The sequence below is a fragment of the Rhododendron vialii genome, chromosome 4a (genome assembly GCF_030253575.1).
Source record: "Rhododendron vialii isolate Sample 1 chromosome 4a, ASM3025357v1".
In the NCBI taxonomy this organism is placed as follows: domain Eukaryota; kingdom Viridiplantae; phylum Streptophyta; class Magnoliopsida; order Ericales; family Ericaceae; genus Rhododendron; species Rhododendron vialii.
Genome location: NC_080560.1, coordinates 38,286,673 through 38,296,993, shown reverse-complemented (window position 1 = coordinate 38,296,993; position 10,321 = coordinate 38,286,673). Strand labels below are relative to the sequence as shown.

Genomic DNA, 10,321 nt, shown 5'->3' with positions numbered 1-10,321 from the left:
CATGATAGGCCCCAAAATGGACCAATTACAAATGGACCAATTACACATTGCAGTCCACTTAAGTGGACGGCTGAGAAGCCATGTCCCGAAAATAAAAACTCAATTGCCAAATCGCTTGACATGCAATGTACACGAATCAAGATCCTCCCAATGTATACACGATTAAATGGTACACGGAAGACGCATCAATCTTCAATTCTTCAAATCCACAAAACACAGATACATTTTTATGTTTCCATATCTAGCTCGGTGTTTTTCCAGTGACTCGCTGAGCGATCCACCCCAAACCATCGTAAAGCCCCTCTCCGGTGAGGGCACAGCAAGCTTGAATGTGCCAATCTTGGTTCTTGATGCTATGAAGGGAAAGGGCATCGGTTATCTCAGCGGGAGTCATCGCGTCCTTGATGTCTTGTTTGTTTGCGAAAATAAGTACAACAGAATTTTGAAGATCCTCGTGTGGGAGAAGCCGGAACAGTTCATCCTTCATAATGCCGATTCTGGCTCTATCTGTGCTGTCAATTACTACAATGACAGCGTGAGTACCACGATAGTATGTCGCCCATGATGTCCTAAGTCTGTCTTGTCCACCAAGATCCCAGACCTGATGAAGAAACATTACAAAGTTGGATTAAATCAAGTACCGCCCAGAGAGAAGATAATGAGGGAAACGGATTCAGAAACCAAACCAAGACGAACAACTTTCAAAATTAAACATGATCAATGTAACACTTCTTCAGTTGTTGGTCTAATAAGAAAAGAAATGGGCAGAAAATTTTGAATGAAAGAAGAAAAAAGTTTCAAGAACCAGAGTAGCTTGATTGAAATTAATTTGTTTATTTCTATATTTCTATGCATGGTACAACTCTAAATGGAGGATCATAACTCTGCATCCCACATTTACATTAAGCTATATCCAACTAAAATGCCCAAAAGAACTAGAGTTCAAACCATTATATATTTGTGAAATGCAGCATTGGCTTAGACAGCGTCCTAACATTCAATGAGCAGAATAAGGAATTGACATGCATGGGTGTATCACTACTCAAAACCTTGCCTTTTGCAGAACACGCACTCATTTTAGTCAATTTGCAGTTGGAATCACTCTGGAGACACACTTTTTTACCGTCACTCGGTAACAAAAATTCCGAAGGACTGCGTAGCAACCATTCACTACAGGAGAAAAGGTACAAGGCTTGTATATTGAGCCACAATGTAACTCATCAGTTCAAAAGCTCTTAGTATCCATTCATTACTTGCCATTCAAAGGACTGCGCAGCATCTTGATAAAATCTAAGTGGCTGAATGTTTACGGTCATAAAAGGCCTCTCAATATCTAAGAATCCAGATCTCCACCTCTACAAAAGATGAAAAGGTGGAAAGCCTACAAGTCTACGACCATGATGGTCCTAGAAAAGAGGATATAAAATTTCAGCAAGCCGGTGCATCGGATATAAAAACCAACTGATACAGTCAAAATTACGCACAGATGATTCATCTGAGCTACAGTCAGCTACATAACAACGCTATCCAGCAACCACAAGCGAAAATTCCTCCAAAAAAATGTTTTGTAACAGCAATTCAAAGTTTGATGCACAAATTAACACAGAATGAACCACAAAAGTCGAATGAGGGAAACAGAAATTTTCCAACCACCAACTGTGTAAATTTTCACCAGTATTGATTCTATTGAAGGTCTGCCTCTAAAGGCAATTTATGACTTTGAGACAATGATCGTTTTTGGAAACATAGTATTTTAGTTCTATAGGTACTGGAGCAACATGGTTAATTATCTGAATCTTTATGATCATATTCCAGGGACCAAATTTGTTTGGACGACATATTAGCACCCCGAATGTAGAGACATAGGTTTGTTATTGACTTTAGAAGTTGTCAAACTTAAAACTACAGCAAACAAACATCTCTTTCTTTCTTCCTTTTACATGGAAGAGTGGTGAAGAGATGGTTGAAGGGGTACAAAAAAAATGCTCCCTGACATATGTACGCCATGTCCAATCTTCTCCTGTTTTCCCTAGAAAATCCCCTGGATATTGCAATCTTTCACAATGACTTCGTGTCATTGAAATTGTGAAGATAACTATGTGCACTGGTGGATCCAAAATTATGTTCAAGGGACCAACACATTAATAGCAACACATTTATCCAAAAAGAAACTTAATTCAGGCTTTTACTATCAAAATTTTGAAGTGTCTACTAACATCGCATATCTTGATATTACAAATTTTCTTGCCGGAATGAGATATACTCTGCATTCCTATCTAATTTCACTGTAAGCTATTCAAATCTAATTGGATATAGCAGAAGATAAAAGGGTTGTTATGCATAGAGGGCACAAAATAAGCAGACCTCATTCTGAAGCCATTGACCTGTCTGGCCATCCATGTGTATTACTTACTATTATGTGTATGACCTAATAAGCAGACCTGTCGGTGGGAGGGTTGTTATTGTAGGGGTGCCATAGACCCATCCACATGTGTTATCTACTTCGATAGGATGGCCAGTTGTGAAGAAATCTATAGTTACTCTTCTTTCCAGGTTCGCAAAGCTACATACTTCATCACCAACACTCCATCATAAAATTTGCACCAGTGTCTGTTCAACAGTGGAATGGCCTTTACGAATATCCCCACGTGATACAACCACTTTATTGTGGCATTCTTGTAATTTATTCAATTGCAAGTAATCAGAATCAAAGTACATGCTAATCACATAAGGCTGTCCGTGCATGGACTATTCTTATCCATTCACCATAATTAGTTTCCATCTAACTTCTTTCTTTGTTACAAGGAACACTAAACAAATTCAAACATACAGGTGCAGGTGCAAACCAAGAAAGTACAAAGAACACAAAAGATTGAAACACCATGGTGCAACTATCCCTACAATGTGCACTCCCAGAAGAAAGGGACCTCCCATTTCCCAACTATATTAGTGAGTCAAATCTCAACAAAACGATACAAGAAAAAAAGAATGGTAAGAATGCAAACCTAAAATCAGCGATTGAAAATCCTCCACAAAACATGAAATATATAACTTAATAAAAATAGCACAAGTTCTCAGAGCCAGTAAAATACAAATAGAGAGCCAAGAAATTAAGTCAAAAGGAGGCAATTGCAATCAGTAGGACGTTTGAGTGGAATAAACTTACCCGTGCACTTCAAGAAAATTAGGAAGAACCCCAGACAAAAAGAAAACCAAGGATAAAAGGTCCTATACAAGAACAATACTAAAAAAAAATAGGAAGAACCCCTATACTCCAACTATACTATACTCTATACTCCAAGAATATCTATAACGTCAACAAAATTAATCAAGCATGGGATTACAAAACCTCGACTCCCATCTATGCAAACGAAGGGGGATTAAAATCCGAAAATCCCGTCTTCGTCTACCCCCTCTAACCCCGAACCATTCTTGAATCAGCCCTACACTCCCCCGAACAACTAGTTTTATTAAATCTCAGAACTATCAAACCCAGTTCTTCTTTCAACAAAGCCTTCCAATTTCCCTAAATAATACGAACACTATGAACTCATCCATGCCCAAAAAGTGCTAGCCTTTTATTTGTTGGACTGCCCCCTAACATTTGTAAATTTTCGGGGGCCTAAAGCGGCCACGCAGGGCGGGCTGGCTTCGATACAATTCATCAAGCATAGTTCAATTTTAGCAATAAGAATAACACTGAAGCAATAACGTAATCGTTTCGCTATTTCGCACCTCGAATCGTATATTCTTGTAAACAAGCTCCTCTACGTTGCTCCCAACCGTAGGGTGCGTAGTGACAACCTCCCCCAAGTGCAATTTGTAAAGCGTCGTCGTCTTACCGGCGTTGTCCAATCCAACAACACAAATCTTGTACTCCTTTGCAGGAAACAACATGAACCAGAACTTGGACATCAATGCCCCCATCCTTCACCTAAAATTTATCAGATAATCTCTCAAAACCTACACGATTAAACAGCATTCAAGACCGGCACATACACATGCCTTCGTAAAATATGTCACGGATCGGTTGAATCTCAAATACAAATGTTATAAAGCGGATCAGCGATGCGGCGAAATAAAACAGGACATTGGATGGAGAAACAACGGACCTTGGATTAAACTATTGTGCGGAAAGGATCGAAGCTTTCTTCCGGCGGCGTCGATTTGGATTCGATTGGACTTCTGGGTGTGTTCCCCGATGGCGGGTGGAGAAGGGAGGAGCTGATGGAGTCCGTGGAAAAACCCTAAATTCGGACCAGGTCTTATTACACAGAATCTCGAGGAGTGAAGTTTCAGATAATTTATTGGGGAGGTTTTTTGGGAAGTTCGATGAATGATCAAAACATATGTATAATTTGCGAAAAATGATTTTTGCACCCCATTTTTTTAAAATGCAATTCTACAATTTATTTTTTTAATACTAGTACTTGTGTTATGTGTACTTTAATTAAGGGAGTCGAGTAAGAAAATCATTATTCTTAGGTTATGTTTGGATGACCGAAATTTTCATTAGTAATAGAAATATGATTACTATGAATATAATTATTAAGAATTTTATTGACTAAAAATAGGAATATGATTAGCAGGAATTAAATTCCAAAACAATACTGTCGTTCTCTAAAAACTAATCAAATTATTTTTACAAGATAGATATAGATTCTTCTAATTTGGAAATAATGTTTTTTTTTTCAAATAAAAGATGCATTCTTTTTTAAGTTCTTGCTTTACAGATTATACAATCTTTTTGACAATGATAGTAACCATTAGGTTAATCAAAGGATGATAATTATTTGTTTGGTTGAGGTTTTAGAAAGTTATTTTTGAGAGTTGAGTGGTATATTAGTTGGAAAAAAAATCACATTTTCTTAAAACTCATTTGCGTCAATATAAATACAATTGCAATCATGTATTTGCTGATTGTCAATCAATATAAATTTAGATATGGTTGATATTCCTGACAAATCGTATATGAATAAACGATTTCAATCATCAAAGTTGCCTCACGTAAGGGAGCCAAAAAAAGTCAAATTAAAGTAACTTTAGTGAAGATGATGAAGATACAGTACGTATATGGTGTCCATGCAATCGGAGTGATTATTCAATGGTCTTGAAGTACTCTTGAAACAGCGAGGTTCTATAGGAGTGATTATTCTTTGTTCTCTTCACAATTCAAAAAGAATTTTTCAAAAAATTTCCCTTAGATTCTCCCTACTTCCAACATTTCTCTCTCTATCTCTCTCCACTTATTACTCTTACTATTTTTCAAAAAAAATTTCAAACTCCAACCCAAACAAAGCAGAGCGTAGTTGTGGAATACGTGGTGCCCCAGCACCTTCCATTGCAGGAGCACTCTTCTTAACCTTAAGGGCGTGTTTGATAGGAGGTTTGGGAGGGGATGATTGGATTAATAATCCCATGGGGCTATTAATTCCTCGTTTGGTTAGGTTTTTGGAGGGGGGACTAGTTGTCCCATGGGATTGTTAATCCCCCAAAATGGGGTATTAGCAATACCATTGGGAGGGGGGGTGGTGTTACTAGTAATCCCATCCCCATGGGATTGAGCAATACATGTTTAAAAACACACTTCAATCCCAATCCCAATCCCAATCCTAACCAAAACAAACATGTTATTTACAATCCCTTCCCATTCTCAATCCGAATCCCAATCCTAATCTCGTGCAAAACAAACATGAATAAATAATTCATCTTCTCATTAATAATCCCACCTCATTCTCAATCCCAATCCTAATCCCACGTTATTACGAATCTCCTCAAAACGAAATCTGCAATCAAACACGCCCTAAGTATTGCAGATTCCTGTTTGTGTGGGTGAGGGAAGCGGTTGGCCCGGCCCATTCAATCCGGCCCGTAACTCTGAGAATATTTAAGCCCATAGGAGTACTGGCTGTGTTCAAATTGAGTTCCGTTTTCAATAATCAGCTGTTGGTGTGACTTGGGGTACGGGTTACATCGTTCAAGTAGTATAATATACGTAGTGGTAGAACGCTAACTGATCTTCAACATGATTTGAGAGATATAGTACGTAGGTAAAATAGTCTTTAGTACTTCTACTTTTTGTCAAGAGTTACGTTACTCAAAATCGCGTTAAGCTTTAGCACAATTTTGAGTGACACGGTACATGTAAGTAATTTCTACCTTTTGTTAACGTTCGTCACTCGAAACCGCGTTAAGCTTAAACAAAACAAAGACAATTTAGGATTCCAATGACTTCAACATATGAAGGTATGATTGACGTCAATCATACCTATTGTCTATAAAAAAACAAATGAGCCTAGGTCAAAGACACCTTGGATCGATTACTTACCACATCGAATTGAAAACTCTTATATTTTTGGGTTGGGTAATGACTTTTTCACTCCCCTTTTATCCACTTGCACTCAATTTTCTTGTCTATATTCATGTAAAATTACCAAACTATTCTTAATTGTGAATTCACTTCTCATATAGGAAGGGCATTATTGTCATTTCACATGAATAAAGACAAAAAAATTGAGTGCAAGGGGATAGAAGAAGAGTAAAAAAATGAGTCTAGTCAAAGACATCTTGGATCGATTACGCACCCCATTGAAGTGAGAACTCTATTTTTGAGTGGAAAATAAAATTTTCATTATCCTCTTGCACTCAATTTTTCTTTTTTATATTCATGTGAAATTACCAAATTAACTATTCTGAATTCACTTTTCACATAGTAAGGGCATTATTGCCATTTCACATGAACAAAGACAAGAAAATGAACGCAGAGAAAAGAGAAGTGCGAAAATGACCAAATCATTATTACTGTATGATTCTATATTGAAGTAATAAAACCACGTGTCAAACTTACAATGCGTTAAATCCTCTTAAATTCTTTTTTCTTTCCTTTTTTTTTTTTTGTTGTTGTTGTTAAGTTACACTTTGTATTCTTATCCTGTCATGACTTTATTCACAAGAAAGAAATCCTGATGTTGAATTCAGCTTAAATGGACTCTTAAGAAAGCCACAAGTCTTAGCATTTTACAAAAAATGAAGTCCCGATTATGTGCTGGTAGTATAGTCATCAGATAAGGTTATCAGTCCAATCTAGAAGATTAGATTAGGACATGTATGAGGAAGACACATTTGAGTGGTTTAATTTGCCATATTTATTATACTAGGAGAGTACTGCATAAAAAATAAAAATAAAAAAGAGTATACTTTCTTTCTTATTTTTGGTAAGTAAAAAAAAAAAAAAGTATAGCTAGATACCAATTTTGTGGACTTCTTGTGGAAGATCTTGACCATTTTAACTGAACAAGTGAACGGGGGCATATTGGGACAATGGAGATTTGTCGGGTACGGCTAGATACCATTGATAGTAAATGGTAATTAAGCAGCTGAGATATTTAGAAGATTAGTTGAGTGTTTGTTATTAAGGCTTAAGTGTCGCAGTTTATGGTTTTTCCGTCTTGAATATTCGCAGTGGTAGAATACTAATCGGTCTTCAAACATGATTTGAGAGATATTGTACATAGGTAAAATAGCCTGAACCATTCGTCAAGAGGCTAATTTTTCGTTACACAAAACCGCATTAAGGTTAATATTCGTCAAGAGACTAATTTTTCGTTACACAAAACCGCGTTAAGGTTAATCAAAACAATGACAATTTACAATTAATTCAATGACTCCTGTATCGATTGGCATCAATAATATCTACCGTCTTTAAGAAAAAATTAGTATAGGTCAAAGACACGTCGAATCGATTACCTACTTACAACAATGACGTGAAGCTCTGATATTTGGATGAGAATTTATTTTTGCACTTCCCTTTCATCCTCTTGCACTTCTTTTCTTGTTTTTTCACGTGAAATTGCCAAACAATCCTTATTGTTTGATTCACTTTTCACATATGAATGGCATTGCTGTCATTTCGCGTTACAAGGAAACGACCACAGAAAGAGAAAAGAGGAGTGCGAAAATCATTCTCAAAAAAATCTTTCAAGGCACTCAGAAAGAAACTAAACGATAAAAAATCTATCTCCAAATGGGTCTTGTCTGGGGGCATTAATGAGTCCATGATCAGCCCAACTTGGATTATGACTCAGCTGGACCACCACACTCTTTCGCCACAAAAACAAAAAACAAGAAAACGAAAGGAAAAAAAAAATCACAAAAAGCCACAAAGATGGGTTGAAGTTCATAATTCAGTGGGCCCTTCATTACATAAGTCTTTGCCATAATAATCTGAGGGAAAGCCTTTGGATATATATATATATTATATATATATTACACTTCCAATTGATATATTCATTTGGAAGTGATGTTTACTTATAATCATCTGTGTGTGGTCTGAAAACTGAAAACTTATTCAGCAGTCTTGGGGAATTGGGATCCACAGGAATCTGAGGTAAAGAAGGGTTGTTGTGGCACTACGTGTCAGTGCTCTCAAACAGTCGAAAAATCAAGCCCAACATGAACGTGTGATGGAGAAGAGTGTTGGACCACCACGTGGCAGTGCCCCAATACCGTTGAATGATTACTCGAGAAAATTGACCTGAATTATCTATAATATATATATATATATATATATATATATATATATATTGGGCCCTACAGAATTGCATGACGTAGAAGGGCATTGGGCCACCACGTGACCGTTCACAACTAAATAATTAATCGAAAACATGAGCTGGATTATCTTTTTTTTCTTTTTTTTTTTATCTGAGCTGGATTATCTTCAAAATGTCCATTATCAACCTATTGGGCCCAGCAGTACCCTAACGCCCACAAATGGCCCACCAGTTTGTCAATCTGGACAACTGCAACCCATGTATTAAAGTTTTTTTTCTTTTTTTCTTTTGGATACAATAGAAATAAAATAAACAAACTAGAAACGCTCAAAAGCCACGCCCCGCATGTTCGCCTCAAGCAGCGGAATGACATGCTACACTATCTTGTTGTCTTGGTTGACACCCATAAAAGGCTTAAAAGCAGTGGTGTGATGCATTAAACAGTGACTATTGCATCATTGATAAGAAAACAAAACACAAAGGAAAAAAATATATAAGGAAATTGGTTTTAAATTACAAGAATATCCTTTATGTGTGTGTGTGTGTATATATATATATATATATATATATATATATATATATATACTGAGCGGTTCCGAGGACTCTTAAAAAAATCTCTAACCCCCTCCTCCCCTCAAGTTCCCGGTCGAATTTTGATGATCCGAGCTGCTCAATGTAATCAGAACGTGATTTTAAGGGTACCCGCGAGAAATCAGCAAAAAAAATGACTGACAATGGCTTCATCCGAACAGTTTTTTATTGAACTTTATTGAAGGGTTCAATAAAAAACTGTTCAAATCACTTTCTAAACACATTAAGCAGCTCGGATCATCAAAATTTGATTGGAAACTATGAGATTAAGATTTGTGGGGGTTTTTTTTAAAGGTTTGTTGAAAGGTCTCCGGAACCGCCCCGATATATATTTGAATAAGAAGGAGTTACTAAAATGATTTTCCAAGAAGTTGAACGAAAAAAAAGTCATTTTCCAAGCAATGATCCAACCACAATAATTCCAAGATAGAGTGTGTTTTGGTGTGGGGTGGGGATAAAGACAGCCATAGTGTAATGGACATGTCACTTTTTTGACATTTTATATCCAGTTGCTTTCCATCTTTTATGGGTTTTTTAGGAATAACTTTTACAATCTATATTTTTTTAGATATATATTTTACAATTTGACTTTCAGTATTTAAAATGAAGCAAATATTTTTTAAAGTAAACTTGTATAGATTATGGAGTGCAATTATAAAAAAATATTTTCTTTTCCTTTATAAACTTAGGCCCCGTTCCGCAAAGGTTTCAAATAAGTAGTTATTTTTTGAATTAAAGGTCATATATTGTAAGAGAATGACCTGTCTCATAAAACGAAAAATAAGTACTTAAAAAATTTAGCGGAATGAGGCCTACTTATTTTTCAAATGAATGCTTATTTTTTTAAATTAAAGGTGATATATTATGAGAGAATGATCTATCTCGTACAACGAAAAATAAATACTTAAAAAATAATAACCTTAACAAATCGGAACCTTATTTTCTTTAGTGAAACGGGGCCTTATTTTCAATGGAAGTACAGGCCTCGTAGAATGGGTGATCCCAGGAAAGTGAAAAGAAATGGAAGTATAGGCTGGTTGTCATACGTAAGTAAAACCAACCATGGTTAAATAAACAAAAACAATCAGAAGTATGTTTATATTGCACATAATATACATACGATAATTAATTAATGTCAAACTATCCAATGTGTAATCACCCCTTAATTAATTGTCATTGAT

The 10,321-nt window shown here is 36.1% G+C and overlaps 1 protein-coding gene across 3 annotated transcripts; it reads right to left on the bottom strand.

Annotated features, from left to right (window-relative positions):
• Positions 1-83: 83 nt before the first annotated feature.
• On the bottom strand, positions 84-4,393 carry LOC131324223 (uncharacterized). Of its 3 annotated transcripts, none has more exons than XM_058356099.1 (3): positions 4,113-4,393; positions 3,736-3,963; positions 84-601 (listed from the first exon to the last, which is right to left on the bottom strand). In XM_058356099.1, the coding sequence occupies exons 2-3, from the start codon at positions 3,925-3,927 to the stop codon at positions 242-244; spliced, it is 552 nt and encodes a 183-aa protein (XP_058212082.1). In that variant the 5' UTR covers positions 3,928-3,963; positions 4,113-4,393; the 3' UTR covers positions 84-241. The 3 variants fall into 3 exon arrangements, with proteins under 3 accessions (XP_058212082.1, XP_058212083.1, XP_058212084.1); XM_058356100.1 differs by having other exon boundaries at positions 3,736-3,934; positions 4,113-4,350; XM_058356101.1 differs by having other exon boundaries at positions 3,736-3,928; positions 4,106-4,322.
• Between the last annotated feature and the right edge of the window lie 5,928 nt (positions 4,394-10,321).

Coding starts and splice junctions, on each gene's coding strand:
- LOC131324223 (XM_058356099.1), bottom strand. CDS start 3,927: ATGGGGGCATTGATGTCCAAGTTCTGGTTCATGTTGTTTCCTGCAAAG. Junction 602..3,735: donor ACAAGAATATACGATTCGAG/GTGCGAAATAGC, acceptor TTTCTTCATCAG/GTCTGGGATCTTGGTGGACA.